General features: G+C 41.4%; 1 protein-coding gene across 1 annotated transcript in view; it reads left to right on the top strand.

The window, feature by feature from the left end:
- hmcn2 (hemicentin 2) overlaps window positions 1-12734 on the top strand; it is a 47739-nt gene extending 35005 nt beyond the window's left edge. The window contains exons 51-81 of the mRNA XM_067604770.1: window positions 257-393; window positions 485-626; window positions 726-870; window positions 1079-1206; window positions 1358-1514; window positions 1633-1754; window positions 1837-2001; window positions 2148-2255; window positions 2368-2502; window positions 2807-2941; window positions 3631-3900; window positions 3981-4171; window positions 4272-4485; window positions 4721-4855; window positions 4952-5142; window positions 5847-5928; window positions 6242-6412; window positions 6557-6709; window positions 6943-7080; window positions 7527-7648; window positions 7777-8017; window positions 8104-8163; window positions 8272-8391; window positions 8577-8711; window positions 8910-9029; window positions 9261-9386; window positions 10026-10154; window positions 10282-10575; window positions 10695-10814; window positions 10906-11032; window positions 11171-12734. Of these exons, the coding sequence (XP_067460871.1) occupies window positions 257-393; window positions 485-626; window positions 726-870; window positions 1079-1206; window positions 1358-1514; window positions 1633-1754; window positions 1837-2001; window positions 2148-2255; window positions 2368-2502; window positions 2807-2941; window positions 3631-3900; window positions 3981-4171; window positions 4272-4485; window positions 4721-4855; window positions 4952-5142; window positions 5847-5928; window positions 6242-6412; window positions 6557-6709; window positions 6943-7080; window positions 7527-7648; window positions 7777-8017; window positions 8104-8163; window positions 8272-8391; window positions 8577-8711; window positions 8910-9029; window positions 9261-9386; window positions 10026-10154; window positions 10282-10575; window positions 10695-10814; window positions 10906-11032; window positions 11171-11549 (4892 nt within the window). The 3' untranslated portion in view covers window positions 11550-12734. The remainder of the gene's footprint in view (window positions 1-256; window positions 394-484; window positions 627-725; window positions 871-1078; window positions 1207-1357; window positions 1515-1632; window positions 1755-1836; window positions 2002-2147; window positions 2256-2367; window positions 2503-2806; window positions 2942-3630; window positions 3901-3980; window positions 4172-4271; window positions 4486-4720; window positions 4856-4951; window positions 5143-5846; window positions 5929-6241; window positions 6413-6556; window positions 6710-6942; window positions 7081-7526; window positions 7649-7776; window positions 8018-8103; window positions 8164-8271; window positions 8392-8576; window positions 8712-8909; window positions 9030-9260; window positions 9387-10025; window positions 10155-10281; window positions 10576-10694; window positions 10815-10905; window positions 11033-11170) is intronic.
- The last annotated feature ends 4354 nt before the right edge of the window (window positions 12735-17088 follow it).

The following is a 17088-nucleotide window of genomic DNA, read 5'->3' on the forward strand; positions in this document are numbered from 1 at the left end:
TAAAAACAGACTTGGTCTGGCAATAGCATTTTCCAGCTGTGGTATCATGCACGCAATGTGACATAATGTACATATAGTGAGTTATATAGTCTATTGATGGATTTCACAGATAGGTTTATTATATACTGTGCAACATTCTTATTCCCATTGTTTGGGTGATTATACTGTATAAATCTATTTATTCACATGAGAATCACCACATACTTTGTATCACATACTTATATCCATCACCTAATAATATATGGTTGTGTTTTAGTCCCACCGACCCTCCTTGGCTCTGGTGATGTGAGGACACTGACAGTGCCAGTTAGTGGACACCTGACCCTGGAGTGCCTGGCTGACAGTGACCCCCCTCCTGATATAGAGTGGTACAAGGATGAGGTCAAAATTCAGGTACAGGGTCAGCAAAAATTCAAAAAACAGATGAACTAAAAGCCATCTCCTCTGACTCACACATGTTGTTTCTTTTCCTTCCATTCATCAGCTGGGTGGTCGTATTCAGCGGCTGGCAGGGGGACAGTACCTGGAGATACAGGAAGTCAGGCCTGAGGACAGCGGCCAGTACAGCTGTGTGGTCACCAACATGGCTGGAAGCAACAGTCTCTTTTTCACAGTGGAGATTCTCTGTAAGTCAGCCTGTCAGTACAACAATACACTGATTGTTAAAAATAGTTCTACATGTTTAACGCAAATGACAACATGGATATACTTTTATACTTCTCTAGTACCACCAGTAATAAAGGAGAGCAGCTCAATGGTGACAGCACATGTTGGCCAGGATGCAGTTTTACCATGTGAAGTTGAGGGTGATTCGTCTCCTACAATCATGTGGAGAAAAGACGGCTTCCTCATAAATCAGGATAACAAGAAGTAGGTCCTAATTTTTTTGGTTTTGCTTCAACACATCTAAAGGGCGATCTGTCCTTTTTTATTTTTAATTGTTCAAACACAAACACAGCTACACACTGTGCTGCAGCTATGAAGTTGGTTTCACTTGTGAAAAGTGAATTTATGGATCACAATAAGGGACCATGAAGTTTAACTACTCTAAAGTCAGCATGCTGTGTATTTCTTTCAGGTACACCATGTTAGCAGAGGGCTCCTTGCGTATACATGAGGTTCAGCTGAGCGATGCTGGTCGCTACTACTGCACTGTGTCAAACCAGGCTGGATCAGATCACCGAGGGATGGATCTTCGGGTGTTTGGTAAATATAGCAAAAGAACTTAAGAGTTAAAGAGATTTTTGTTTTTATTACGCATAGTCCCTGTTCTGATTTCAGCTAAATTTGCTATGCTTAAACACAGAGATACAGTGACTGTAGTCAACATTTCTGAATCTCTTCTGTCTTCTATTAGTGGGTCCTTCAATCAGTCCAGGTTCATTCAATGTGACAGTAACCACAGGGATTAGAGCCGTGCTGAGCTGTGAGACTACAGGTATTCCCCCACCTAAAGTATCCTGGAAAAGGAATGGGACTCCATTAGATATCAGCCATCAGCCTGCTGTGTACAGGTAAAGACAGAGCTACATGTATATGGCTATTGCTTCCTTGAATACACAATAAGCATGCATCACAAATCCCATAGCCATAAGAACTTAAAGCCTGACACAGTCGTGCTCTTCTGTCCAGGTTACTGTCCTCTGGGTCCCTGGTTCTTTTGTCACCATCCAATGAGGATGAAGGTTACTTTGAGTGTACAGCCGTTAATGAAGTTGGAGAGGAGCGCAGGGTCATTGAGGTCAACCTGCAAGGTATTGATTTATATTGAGGTTATTGACTTTAAAGAATGATTTCAAATAATTTAATTGATGAATTTTCTCTTTGCTCTTGTAGTCCCACCATCAATTGAAGATGATGTCACGACAATCACGGCTGTGAAAATGTCTCCGGTGGTGTTGCCTTGTCATGTACAAGGGCGCCCTCAGCCCACTGTCACCTGGACAAAAGGTGGAGCCAAACTGGGCTCCAGAGGAGGAAGTTATCGTGTGCTTCCTACTGGTAAGACAAGGTGTCAAAGGAAGTGTTGTGGCCTTTTCATATAATCATACATCATGGTCTACTGAAATAATAATGCCACAAGGCAAGGAATATAATTCATCATATGTGACATTAAATTATTTATGTTTCTACTTATGTGTATCCAGGAGTGTTGGAGATAACTGCTGCTGTGCCAAGTCATGCTGGCAGGTACACTTGCTCAGCCCGAAACCCAGCTGGAGTGGCTCACAAACATATCACTCTCACTGTGCAAGGTGAACTCTCATGGAGTAGCTGCAAGTCACTGTGTTAACGTTATCTTTTAGAAAACGTCTGGTAAAACATAACAACACATATAACAAAGTATCTGTTCTCCTGTGAACTTAGAGCCCCCAGAGATCAGGCCAATGGCTGAGGAAGTACAAGTTGTGTTGCATCATGGGACGGTTCTGCCCTGTGAGGTTCAAGGATTCCCGAGACCTTCCATCACCTGGCAAAGAGAGGGGGTTCCCATAGCAGCAGGTAACAAAATATAAATACAAGCACAAGTTTTAACATCAATCATAAATGCTGTATCAGACAAATACTGTACTGTAGATGCTGCCACAGACTTGGACACCCTGTATTGTGTGTTTTTTCTCCTAACATTCACAATCACTTTGACAACATCCAATAGTAGATGACTGTGCTCTGTAAAAAAAAAAAAAAAAAAGTACTTAGTTAATTTTTCATCAATGACTGAATAGCAATATTGCCATGCAGTCAGCTTTATCAAACTGTCAAACTGCAAATTTTCATTCTCATGTGAATGTGACTTGTTTTACAGGTCACAGGTTGGCTGTGCTCTCAAATGGAGCCCTGAAGTTTTCTCGTGTCACGCTTGGTGATGCAGGGACCTACCAGTGCCTGGCAAAAAATGAAGCTGGTGTGGCTGTGGGCAGAACCAAACTAGTCCTTCAAGGTAATATGGACTTTTGCTCTCAGAGCGTGTTGGTGGTTAGAGAAAGCACTGCATAATCAGGCTGCTGCAGATTTAATTAACCTAACAACCAATATCTTCACCCTTATCTTGTCCTTCTGTCCTTCACCAGCTGTTCCTGCTGTTGTTGCTGTTTGTTGCTGCTAGTCATGTATATATTGGTGTTGTTGTTGTTGTTGCTGTTGCTGTTCTGCTTCTCTGTGTCCCCCCCCCCCCCCCCCCCCCCCCCCCTCCCCCTTCTCTCTCTCAACCCAACCGGTTAAAGCAGATGGCCGCCCACCTAGAGCCAGGTTCTGCTTGAGGTTTCTTCCCGTTAAAGGGGAGTTTTTCCTTACCGCTGTCGCCAAGTGCTTGCTCATGGGGGAATTGTTGGGTCTCTCTCTTTGTAAATTAAAGATTATGGTCTAGACCTGCTCCATGTGAAAAGTGCCCTGAGATGATTGTTGTTGTGATTTGGCGCTATATAAATAAAATTGAATTGAATTGATGAACGCACATTTAGAGAGATGCTCCATATTGCACCAGTTGCCCAGGAATTGGCTGATTCTCCATGTTTACTCCTTGTGATCAGATTGTGTGTCATGCTAATATTTTAACTGGTCTTAATTGATCCCTGCTATCCATTTTTGACATTTTTGACATTTATACCTGTTCACCTCCTGTTTCTCCAGTTCCACCGGTGCTGAGTGTGCCTCGTGTGGAGTACACTGCTGTGCTGGGCCAGCCAGTCAGCCTGGAGTGTGTCGCTGATGGGCAGCCCCAACCTGAAGTTAACTGGCACAAGGAGAGGAGGCCTCTGGTCGACGGTGCTCATATACACGTCTTTGCCAATGGAACCTTGGCAATTACATCTACCCAGCGCAGTGACGCAGGCCTGTACACATGTACTGCCAAAAATCTTGCCGGCAGAGCCAGCCACGACATGAGACTGGTTATTCAAGGTGAGTTATGGCTCTTTTACAGTTTTTTAAAGACAGACTATAACATGTTCAATTAAAATAATGATGTTGTTGCATTTCAGTCCCACCCATGATTCCTCCTACGCAGACAGAACTATCAGTCATTCAAGGATTTCAGGCGTTGCTGCCCTGTGCTGCTCAGGGTTCACCAGAACCCAGAGTATCATGGGAGAAGGATGGTGCCATTGTGCCCAACTTTCCAGGCAAATTCACTGTCCTGCGATCAGGAGAGCTGATTATCGAGAGGGCTGAGGTGAGCCTAAATAAAGTCCATGGTTTCCTCTGCATTATGAGCTACAATCTCTGTGCGGGATTGGGTCTAAGAATGAGTTCTAATTGATTTCTTCACACAGCCGGGAGATGCTGGTGTGTTCACATGTGTGGCCACCAATGCAGCAGGCTCTGTGAGACAAAACATCCACCTGTCCATCAACATGAGGCCTGTCTTCAAGGAGCTGCCAGGTGATGTCACTCTGAACAAAGGGCAGAGCCTGGCCTTGTCCTGCCACGCTCAGGGAACACCTTCTCCTGTCATCTCCTGGACTGTCAACAACAGTCCCTACCCAGGTATTACCCAGGGCATCACAGCACCTCAGTACTATCTAAGTATTACAGTGACATTGTTACTAAATTCACATGTTATTCAGGATGGCAGCTTCTGCTGATCACAATGATATGAAATAGTAAACAACTTTAGTTTTGTGATATTCAATCTAATATATTGTGAGTTAAAATTGAACCATGTTCTTCCTGATGCAACCATGTTGATTCAGTTGGCACTGATTTATCAAATATGCTCCAGGTGCAACTGTAGATGATGCCGGCAGGAGCTCAGTCATCATTGAGAACATTACTATGACTGATGCCGGTACATACGTGTGTATAGCAGAAAACAGTGTGGGCTCCATCCGAGCGCTCTCATTTGTCCGCATCAGAGGTGAGCTTCTTGACGGGGGACCATAAATGTAACTTTCTACAGATAGTGACATCAACTTGATATTTGCCATTTTATAAATATGTGCTGTTTCTTCAGAGCCTCCAGTGTTGAAAGGTGAAGCCCACATGTCTCAGACAGTCATCCAGGGTGGCTCTGCTGTGCTCGACTGTCCAGTCCATGGAGACCCCAGCCCAGCCCTTCGCTGGCTCCGAAATGGGAAACCAGTTCTCCGCTCCCTCCGGATGCAAACACTTCACAACGGATCCTTGGTCATTTACAGCATCACTGTAAATACAAATTTCACTTTACCCCTTTAGTTCCTTCATGTTGCAGCAGTTACCCTCTCTCTAGACAAGTTTTGTTATACCAAGTCACTCAAGTTTGAATTATTTAGCCCCCTTGAGCAAACTACTTATATCAGCAAATGTTTCTTGTTTTGGAGAACAATGGAACAGTATTCAGCCAAACCAAGCTTCATCTGCAGTCCCCTTGGGTGGAGGAACAGTGTGTGACTGTCCTGCAGCGTCCTGCTCCCACCTAAATCAGATTGGAAGCGCTTCAGTCGGAGAGGCTAACAGCATTAGCAACAGAGGGAGGAGACGAACAGAGAGAGCTGGATGTTCCCAGACTCTGCCCTCCTTTCCTTTGCCCATAACCTTGTTATGTATCTAACTGCTGCTGTAATTGCACAGCCTGCAGCTGAGACTTTCTCACAGACAGATGACTGTCCTTCCCACAGAGCGCTCTAATGTGAAATTTCCTTTCTCTAGCCCAACAATATCTATTATGACAAAGAATTCAATGGGATAAACTCTTGACTGCCCAGTGGAAATTGTCAGTTTTTCTACTATAAAGTCAGCATTCTTTTATCATAAAAATTATATGTGATCTAAGACGCAGTTTTGTCCTGAAGGTTTTTGGCAGAGAGGATAATTGTTCCTCAGAGTGCCAATTAAATCAAACTCTCCTCGTCTACCTGTTTGATCTACAGGCTGCAGATGAAGGGGAATACCAGTGTGTGGCTGAGAGTGAAGCTGGAACAGCTGAGAGGACCATTACTCTCAAGGTTCAGAGTGAGTTATGTCTTTATAATTACACACATTGTAATAGGGAATGAAATTAATAACACATTAGTAACACATTGGACCTCTCACACAGCCTGGCTTCCCTGTCTAAGAACTATTTCAAATAACTAATTTAGCATATTTCTGTCATTTGATGGAAGGTTTGATTTCTCTGTGTCTCTTCTTTGATTTTCTCCTTTTCCTTCTCCCTTAGAGAAGACATTATCGTAAGGTCATTGAGGGTTGTCTTGGTTATATACACACTATTTCTGCAAATGAGCTACTAAGAACCAAAACTTCTCTTCTTTTCTCTGTGACTCAGTCAATGGAGGCTACTCTAACTGGGAGGAGTGGGGCCCCTGTAGTAGTACCTGTGGACAAGGTTTCCAAGAACGGATCAGACTATGCAACAACCCAGAACCAGTCAATGGTGGCCGATCATGCAGCGGCCCCAGTATTGACTCTAGGAAATGTCAAGCCGGTCTCTGTCCAGGTAGGACTGACTTTCTCATTTAATTTGTAGATATGATTTGAAAAGGACATCTCCCATAAATACAACGCAAGCTTATTGGTATGTACAGGGATACGGCATTAAATGTAAATGTATCGACTCATGTGGTGTGGTTGTTGGTGAAAGGTGAAACTCCTCGCAAGACCAGAGGCAGCCTGATAGGAATGGTGAATGAGAGAGAGTTTGGAGTGTCCTTCCTGGAGGCCAACATTACAGATAATATGGAAGAGGGCAGCAGCACTCTGCAGGCCCGCCTAGACAACATCCCTCCCAGTGTGGGTGAGTTGTCGCACATTACATCACCCAGGTTAATGTCTTATTTGCCTGTTTATTTACAACAAAGTCACTAAACACTGTAAGTGATGAAGGTGAATTCAGGTAGAGTGAATTCAGTTTTTGGTTTCTTTTATAACATTTTTTGTGGAATACGCTTTTAATCTTGTAACCTGCACATACTGTATTTCTATTGTGCTGTAACAGGTCAGGAGCTTATTGATGCTGTTCTGTTGTAGGTCCCTTGCTCCGGGTGCTGGTGTCTGTGTTTGCTCCCATCTACTGGACCACTGTGCTGCAGAACGGAGGAGCCAAGAACGGCTACTCCTTCACTCAGGGCCAATTCAGACAAGAGTCTCAGCTGGAGTTTGAGTCTGGTAAGATCAGTTTTATACATGTGTGCACATCATTCATATGTGAAGGTCTTTTATTTTATGGTGATGCAAATCTTAAGAAAGTGGTTGGGAGACAGGCCTGTTGCTCACCTGTTAGGAGATTAAAATACTGATAATAAAATCATGCAGGCAGGTAGATACTTTATTGATGCATTCATACCAACTTTTGTATAAACTATGTTGAGTGACCGCAGAGAAAACTACATACAGACAAACTAAAAAGAAAGGCTTTAGTTTAGAAGTTTTTATGTGACCAGTGATTCCCTCCATGACTACTTTCACTTTTTGTAGTTTTCAAAACAACCAGCAGATGGCATCACTTACTACCACTGACATTCATGAAAGCTATTATTTCTTAACAATGTCAGCATGTTATCTTGTGCTTGTAAATGAATGATGATCTTACCTTTTTTAATCTTTTTAACCAGGGGAGATTCTTCGTTTGACCCATGTTGCCAGAGGTGTGGATTCTGAGGGAGTTTTACTAATTGACATCGTAATTAACGGATTCGTTCCTCCTTCATTATCAACTTCTCATCTGAGCCTACAGGTTTGTTCACTACTGTCATCACAATGTGTATTTAAAAGACCTCAAACATATCTCTCCAGAGAATGTGTCACTGACACACTTGAGCTCTTCTTCAATCTCCCTGACCTGATTTGTTGTCTGTCCCGTAGGAGTTTGACGAGTCATATGTGCAGACGGGCCAAGGGCAGCTGTACTCGTGGTCATCGCAGACCCACCAGAGAGGAGGAAACCCCATGGTGCTGCGCTGCAATCACACCATTATTTATGAGGGCCAGGAGGAGCGCCAGGGCCCTCTGCTCCAGCTGCTGAATGTCTCCGGGATGAACAGCGTTTACAACATGTTCACTCTCACTTTGGACTTCCATATCACTGCCAGCCTTCATATACCAGGTTTCTACAAAAAATAAAACTTCAGCATCACATGCTGGACTTGAATGTTGAAACATGTAACACTGACTGAACTTTTCTATTTGCAGACGGTTATGGAGAAACATGCCCTAAAGGTTTCATTCTTGACACGGCCTCCTACTGTGCTGGTATGCTGCTTTCCCTTTTTCTGCCTCATTTATCTTTTGGCAACATTTATATTTGGGCAGTTGTCACTGTACCAGTTTTATTATTGTGATTAAATGTGTTGTTATTAGATGAGGACGAGTGTGCACTGCAGTCTCCCTGCTCTCACTCATGTAATAACATCATGGGAGGATTTTCCTGTACCTGTCCCTCTGGCTTCACCATCTCCACAGACACCAACACATGCCAAGGTGAGACAAAAACAACACACTCGCTGGAATTTGTGTGATTAATTACCAGACAAACTCTATTAATGTCCCGATGGAAAATATTAAGTAGCAGGTACTATATACAACTTAATCTTTCTTTAAGCCTCTATCCCCGTTCCCCCATGTAACCTCAGCCTTTGGCTAACTACATTTTTAATATCATGCAGATATTGATGAGTGTGCCCAGGGCTCCCACATGTGCCACTACAACCAGCAATGTGTCAACACATTGGGCACATATCGCTGCCAGGCCAAATGTGGACCAGGATTTAAGCCCAGCATCACAGGAACCAGCTGTGAAGGCAAGTCACTGTTAACCAAATGTTGAGCAGATAGTTTAACAGAGATTGAGTTATTCTTTCCCTTTCCCTGTTGAATCAAATTATTTACTCCTGCAGTAATCAATAAAGATAAATGTTGTTTCTTATCTTATACACATTTATACGATTGATGTCCATAGTAGATTGATGAAACCAGATGTGTCAAATCGTGTGTTTCAGATGTGGATGAGTGCCAAGAGTCCGCTCTCTCCCCATGTCAGCATCAGTGTCTCAACACTCTGGGCTCGTACCGTTGCATCTGCCACCCTGGATACCAGCTGTCAGGACACCGCTGCATTGGTCAGTCAGCTAACATAGTTAGACTTCCACAGGTCCGAAAGAGCATACAAAAGTCATGGAAATTCAAATTTTCAAATCAAGGCTTGTTAGATTTATGAAACTGTTTGAAACTAAATAACTGAATTCTGTTTATTGTTTAATAAACCTTATGAGCACATCTGGAACACTTTTTCAGCCAGGGGATAATTGACAATCAATAACAGCTTTGTTGTAATGGTTGCACTTTTACAGACATCAATGAGTGCATGAGAAATGTGTGCCCAGCTCACCAGCAATGCCGTAACACAGAGGGAGGATACCAGTGTTTTGACAGCTGTCCAGCTGGCATGACCAAATCAGAGAATGGAGCCTGCGTGGGTTAGTGACTGTTATACTTTTCTTTTCTTTATTTATTTAGAAGGTGTTAAATGGTAGCATATGAGGAGACATAAATCATTACTACATTCATTTTGAGACATTAGCATGACATTGGAGAGAGAGAACTTCAAAGATGACGACAATGATTCTTTTGTTTTTTTGCCTTCTGGGAAATGACGATATCACCAATGTTGATAACATTGGCAGCCTCCACCAACCGTCTACACTGCATTTGACGTGTAACACCAGGTCAGATTTCCAAGGAAACCTGCTGGATTGCTCAAAGGCACTAAATAGCGAGAGGTCACTGCTTCTCCTTCACAAAGGAAGAAAAGGAAGCTTTTTTAAAAAGACTATTAATTAGAACAAAGAGAACACCTCTGACTGAAGAAACCGAGATCTTTTTTATAACAGGATGTAACAAAGTTTATAGTAATGTGGTCTTAATTTTAAGAAACTCTTTAGTCCTAATAACACCACAAGCATGCGATGGAGGCTTAAAAACATCTTTACCATGGTTCATTTGTTACTATTAAGCGTTTTGGTAATATGGTATCAGTTACATTGATTTTTAAAAATGAAACTCATTTCCAAAATTTGATTAAGTTGATATGCTTTTGTCGACTGCGTATTTTTCAGATATTGACGAGTGTCAGGATGGAAGTCACATGTGTCGCTACACTCAGATCTGTCAGAACACAATCGGAGGTTATGGCTGTGTGTGTCCCAGGGGTTACCGAACCCAGGGAGTGGGCCTCCCATGTCTGGGTAGGACATTTGCTGTGTCTGTTTCATAATACACTGCACTAATGAGAATCTAATGGGGACTAATGAATGAATGAACTAATGGGGACTCATTATAATGAATTAATTAGAGTTTTGTTTTACCTTTCAGACATTGATGAATGCCTTCAGATGCCAAACCCTTGTGCCTACCAGTGCCGCAACGTGCCCGGCAGCTTCAGGTGCTCTTGTCCCCCTGGTACTGTGCTGCTTGGGGATGGGCGTTCTTGTGCGGGGTTGGAGAGAGGACAAACCTTCACCAATGGGACCAGAGTGAGGGCAAGACTTCGTCCACAACTAGTGTCATCTCTAGGCAGGCCAATCCTGTCTCGTTCTCATGGAGTATCCCGCATTACCAGACAGAGCTGCCCTGTAGGATACACCAACAGAGACGGCACATGTGTTGGTGAGTGTGCATCAACAGTAGTTTTACAAATAAGTCATATACAGCATTCAAAAACATCAGCCTTTATTTCAATAAGATTCCTGAGTCTCACATTTACCATCTTGTTATTCTCTGCACAGATGTGGATGAGTGTCTGCTCAGGAAGCCGTGCCAACATGAGTGTCGAAACACAATTGGCAGTTTCCAATGCTCGTGTCCCCAAGGTTACCAGCTGTTACCCAACGGCAGGAGCTGTAAAGGTGAGTTTCACTAAACTGTTCCTAACTACATAACTTTCGTACTTGCTTCTGTTATTACAGCTAACCTCTTATTCCTTTTCTCTACCATTAGACATCGATGAATGTGTAGAACAAGGCATTCAATGTGGACACAATCAGATGTGTTTTAACACCAGAGGAGGATACCAGTGCCTGGATACGCCCTGCCCTGCATCCTACCAGAGTGGCAGAAGTCCAGGGTAAACTGCATGTTCTACATTGTTTAAACACAAACATTAGGCTTAAGATACTGCAGGCATGCAAATATTAGCAGCTAGAAGATATTTTAATGCTGATGTGATGGTGACACTTTCCTCCTTCATGTTGATCTTTTAAAGGACATGCTATAGGCCTTGTTCTCTGGACTGCGCCACAGGAGGCTCTCCTCTGCTCCTGCAGTACAAGCTGCTCACTCTTCCCTCAGGCATACCAGCCAATCACAACGTAGTACGACTGTCAGCTTTCTCAGAGTCAGGTGTCCTACAAGATCGTACATCCTTTACCATACTTGAGCAAGAATCGGAGGTGGGTATGGTGGGCCGTGTATTTGGCATCAGAGACGAAGCAGGCAGGGGAATAATCTTCACACTGCGGGTGCTTGACAGACCAGGACTAGTGCGACTCAAGGTGCAGGCCACCACCATCTCGCTGCAGGGCCGCATTACCTACCAGAGCATCTTCATCATCTACATCTCTATCTCAACGTACCCCTACTGAGCTGCTGTGCTGCTTTACAGATGACTCTGCCTCCCAGTGGCCTCTGGGTGCTTCTTAACCACAAGGCAATTACACCAAAACCCTGTGCCTTGGACACATTAGATCCTGCAAAGAAGCTCTAAAATACAAGATAAAGAGGACATGGTCAATCAGTGGATTTCATGAAGATGTGTACCCTAATCTGTGACTGAAAATATCCAGGATGAGAAGTGACTGACACATGCTGGATGAACTAATTATCTTGTTCATCTTTTGACCAGAAACCTTATCTGGGGAAAATGCCTAGAGTGCCTCTTTCTAATCAATATGTCGTATACAGAAAATGCAGTCTGGAAAAGTGTAATTAATTTGTCAACCAAGCACTGAAGTTATTTACTATCCATCAGAAACGTTAATGTTCTAGTATCATTTAGTATGTGTGTGTGTTAGTTTCAGATGATGAATATCTAATTCTGGGTCATATGTATTCTCATATGAAAATGTGTTTGCAGCCCTCATTTGGAGGTATAAGCCAGTTTTTTCAACAGCAATGAAATTGTATGTTTTGACAAACAATTGCAGGATTTCGGTTTTCCCCCCTTATTTTAATTTATTTAAGCCACTTCAACACGTCACTGGTTCAAACAACCTTCTGTCATGTTTGTAATGACGAACCTGTAACAGTGGCTTGTAGCTATTTATGTTGTGAAAACATAAGTGTGACAGTGTTTTATCTAAAGTGTTTTTGTACTCTTTTATATATTTTTTTTTATCATGTAAAAAAGTTTAAAGGTGCCTTTCTGAATGTACTCGAGTGTCTAAGTGGATACCATTGCCTTCACTGAGGCAGTGATACAACTGGTGCTGCTGTTACAAGTAAAAACAAGAATGTTTTCAGGCAGTTAAGAGACACTGATCACAGAGTTTGACTGCACTTAAGAGTTTGTGCAGTGAGGCGTTAGCTACAAACGCCTTTCCTGCCTTTCCATGACAACATACACAACATTGTCATATTTTCATTTCCACCTTTGGAATAATTTAACAAAATCAATCTTGTGCTGTCAATATACAAACCTGAGGAAGGAAGTTGCATCAGAAGTGCAGTAAAATGTTTGCCCTACTCTTACAGATTGAACAAATAAATCCTTGTTGCTGTAAATGAGTGTCTCATATTTGTAGAAATAAAATGGACAACACTTTTGTAAATGTCTATGTTATTACCCTTCTGCAGTTCTAATTTAACCTTTATTATATTGTAGAACCTGAACTAACATTTGTCAAACAGCATTTTGTAGCTGATAATAATATTTCAACAAAAATGTGCCCCAACATGAGTAAATAACACATTAATCCTAAGATTAGATATCAATCTGACAGTGAACATGAACTGTATGCAAGCAAAATCTTCATGGCATCGTATGAACAAGCTTTTATTATTTTTACTGCAGCTTACTTTAACAGAAACCCAAAATAATCTTTCTCACTCTGTCTGACTATTTTCTCTACTTATATGTGTCGCTTATTGTTATCTGTTTCTTCAGTGTGTTGAGTGAACAATAACATAAATACAGTAGCTCAGCTGCTACTGTGATAAATATAGCATTGCATATTTGTATGCTTTTAAGACTTGTTTGGTAAACTACATTTAATTATTCTAATATTGACAATCGCATCTTTCTTCATCTTCAAAATATCTCGATCTTACTATCATTAATACTCCATCAATACCTTTTTTTTCTGGTATGAGTGAGTCAACAAGTGAAAAACCATGACCCTGTTCATGGATATGAAAATGCACTACAGTAACTACAGTAGTTTAAAGATTACCATAGATTTACTCTGATTGAACCATACTTAACAGTAAACAGTAACAGTGATTTTAGTCATATCAGTAACGGGGGAATGAAGCTGAATTAATGTAAAACTAATAGCTGTATCTAAAGGTAAGAAATCAATCTGAAAACATTTGATATGCTTTGGTAAAAGGTCGAGGAAGGAAGGTGAGGAAACATTGCAGCAGTCCAATCTAATGACAACAAAAGCATGAGTGCACAAACACAAAACATTTGCCTTCAATCAACTAGAAATCGGTCTCGTCTCTGACCTAGTCCTTGCTGCTGCACTCGTAACTTCTACTGGCTGGTCATCACTGAAGGGAGGTGGGGGTTATATGAAACTCCACACCAGATCCATCATCTCCAGTGCAAGGATTTATACTCAGAAAAGCAAGGAACAATAAAAAGAAGGAAAACTGATACTTAAGGGGGAAAAAATACATTACTGTTTCCAAGAACCTGAATCTTGAAGACTTGAAACTGCAGCGAACACAGGTAGTAGAAGTGGGTGATAAAAATGCATGGATGGATAAAATCTGTTGTGGATTATGTATATTGTATATCATAATATTGATATGTTGTGTATCATGATATAGTAATTATCTGGAAATTCAACTGGAGGGAATACTATAACACAGCACTGCTCAGTGATTTACAACACTGCCACAATGCACTACAACTAGAAATCTAAAAGGGGGATAGCTACTACCTTATGAAAAGTATCACAAAATCCATGAACGTTGATAAATTTGGCACAACATGAATAGGTACCATCACTGTTAAGCCTAAAAATAAGACTGAATTCTGATGTTATAAAGTGCCTCAAATCAACAGTCTTTTAAAATGATGTTTTTTGTTCACTTTGGGTACATGTAATCTGGAGTAAATCTATGGTAGTTAGCTCAAGTAATACCTCAGCTGCTCAGCAGATGGAGCAGGTTTTAGATTGTTCTCTAAATTTTTAGACTGACTTTCAGAACTGCTTTGCTTTCAGTGCTGGGTATTGCTGGTCTCTTAGCTGTCATCACTGTCATACATTATGCTGCTGGTTGTGATAACTAAGTTAGACTTAAGGAGAAAAACAAAAATAAAGCAGAGCAGTTCAATCTACTGCTTCAACATTACCCCACTTATAAACAGACACGTGGCTGTTGGCAGAGAAGTGACTACAAAACTGACCTACGTAAACACCTTTATATGGGATTAGTTTACGTTTGGCACCGTTGCCATATAACTGACAAGGTTGAAAAGTTGATGCATCTCATCTGTAATACATTTTTTTGCAGCTCATTTCCTGGATATGAGTAATAGAGAGGGTCAAGGCGGCCTGAGCTGAGCTGAGCTGAGTGTTTGTGATTGTTGACACCGGTGTTGTGTGTGTGTGTGTGTGGGAGGCTGCCTGGGGTTGTTTTGCTTTTTGCTGTTTTGGTGATGTGGTCATCTTGGAAGATAGAAGTTACTGGTCACTGTGAATGGACAGTTGACATCAGTGAGTGGATGTTTACATGGTACTCATTGTTAGTAATTTATCAAACACTGGTCAGCTACCATAGTTTTGACCAGCTGTACAAATGTAAAAACCTCCATCATATGATGCTATCATCACATAACAAAATTAATTTACTAAATATTTAAATCTTTTTTGTAATATAGACCATAAACAGTTTAACATCATTTTTTCCATGGAAGTAATGACCCCAAGAACAACTTCCTGAAAGGCCTGTTTCTAAACAAACAGCTATTAAACGTAATTCTTTTCAACTATGGTACATGTGAAGCTAATTAAAGCAATCTGTGCTGCATCTTTAATATTTCTGAACCATGAGAAATAAGTAAAGCAGCAGTACCATTAAGACTTCAACAGATACATGTAAATAGAACGATTAGTGGTAGCATATAACATTAAAACAACAAAAAAAAGAAAAAAAAAGAAAAAGAAACAACATTACTTTCTGAGAAAAACAGCAGGACTGCACACCAAACTGGAAGCGAGTCATTCATTAAGGTTTCGTAAACTTTCACAAATTCCCAGCAACATGTGCAATATAGTGTAAGGCAGACTTGAGGCCTTTTCCCCTTTACTATAAAACACAAAGCATTAGTGGAAATGAATGCTTAAGGCTGAGCGATGGCTACCAGTACCATCTCCCCTACTGCTTTACACAGTCAGGATGTCAGGAGAAATGGGGACTCGCTGTGCTCCGCTCACTAATGAGCACAACACCACTGCCTGTTAGTAGGTATAAGCAATGGAGCTCAGACCATAACCATCATGAACAAATTAAACCTGCAAACAAAAGAATGCTTCAAGTCAAAGTTTTGTCAAACATTTCACAATGTCCTAGATTCTGCCTGATCTAATGCGCCTTTAGAGGCCAAATCAGTCATTGTTTCCCAGCATCACAAAACACTAAAAACGTAAAACAGCACTAATCAATATTTTTATTATGAACAATGACTCAAATTCGTATGCATGATGGGAAAGGTGTCACTCGTGCCGACTAACCCACAGAGAAATACCACGTAATTCTGTTTATGGAGCTATTTGGCATCTTTCAGCGCATTGTTTTGGCTTTATGGCCCACAACTTTACTGTTTTGGTTCAGTCTCACATTGTTCCCAAACACAGCAGGCAGCTCTTTGTAGCAAAAATGTTCTGCTAAACCTATTGTACACTACCTGCTTTGCACCAGGCAGGAGAGACACATAAAGTGAGCGACAAGGTAACGTGGAGCGTTTGGCAGCTGAAGAGTCAGATATTCCCATCAGGAGTTGGTGAAAATCCAAAACAGAGCTAAAAGGAGAAGTAATGTTGGACTTGGTCGGGTGATAATGTGTTCCGTATCTGCTGGATGCATAAATATGCAGCTGTTTGTGAACACTTTTGACATTAACAACTTTATGAGGTGATAATTTATCAATTTTGTGTGCTGCCAACAATTGGGCCAAAACAATCAATTAATCCAGGTAATCCAACAGTTTATAGTCTAATGCTGGTAAACATATTAGAAGATCAGTCCATCAGTTTATAAGTAATACTGCAGCATGCTACACTTGAGTGTTTTGAATTTGGATGGTGGGTGTCTTTTAAGCATCGCTAATTATCTGTTGTCATGCAACAGCCACAGATAGGCCAAGTTACAACAATACTAACATGATTTTATTAACTTACGTCATAAAATCATTACATGAGGTCAGTTTTTGTTCAACCAAGAAGTTGAATTAAATTTCCCAAATATTTTTCTTTGACACAGCACAAAGACTGAGAAAGAACACAAACTCTTTTTTTCAGCTGGAACCAGTAATGAACATGAGTAATGCCTCAACGACAGAGGCTTATACTGTCTGTAACTTTGTGTGGGAAGGATGAGTAATTATGATGTGGTGACTAAAGTTAATGGTGAAGCAGTAGGGGAGGATGTGGACAGCTTGACAAGGCTCCACAAGCAAGGTCATACAGGACAGTTTTATTTTATTGTCGGATTGTTAAAAATGTCAAGTTTTGAATCATTTCTCTTGCATAGAATCAGTTACTGAAGGTAAAGCGGAGTTTTGAGTACTAGTTAGACTGGTCTATTCCCTTCAACAGTACTACATCCCCTCTGCGTGTGCTTGTGCTCGAGCCCTGCCTCCTTATTAATTCGCACAGGATGAGGCCCGCTTAATGCCAAAAATGTAAATGTAATCAGGCTGCACACTGCAGTTGATGATGTTGGCAACAAGTT

The sequence above is a fragment of the Thunnus thynnus genome, chromosome 2, assembly GCF_963924715.1.
Source record: "Thunnus thynnus chromosome 2, fThuThy2.1, whole genome shotgun sequence".
NCBI classification, from domain to species: domain Eukaryota; kingdom Metazoa; phylum Chordata; class Actinopteri; order Scombriformes; family Scombridae; genus Thunnus; species Thunnus thynnus.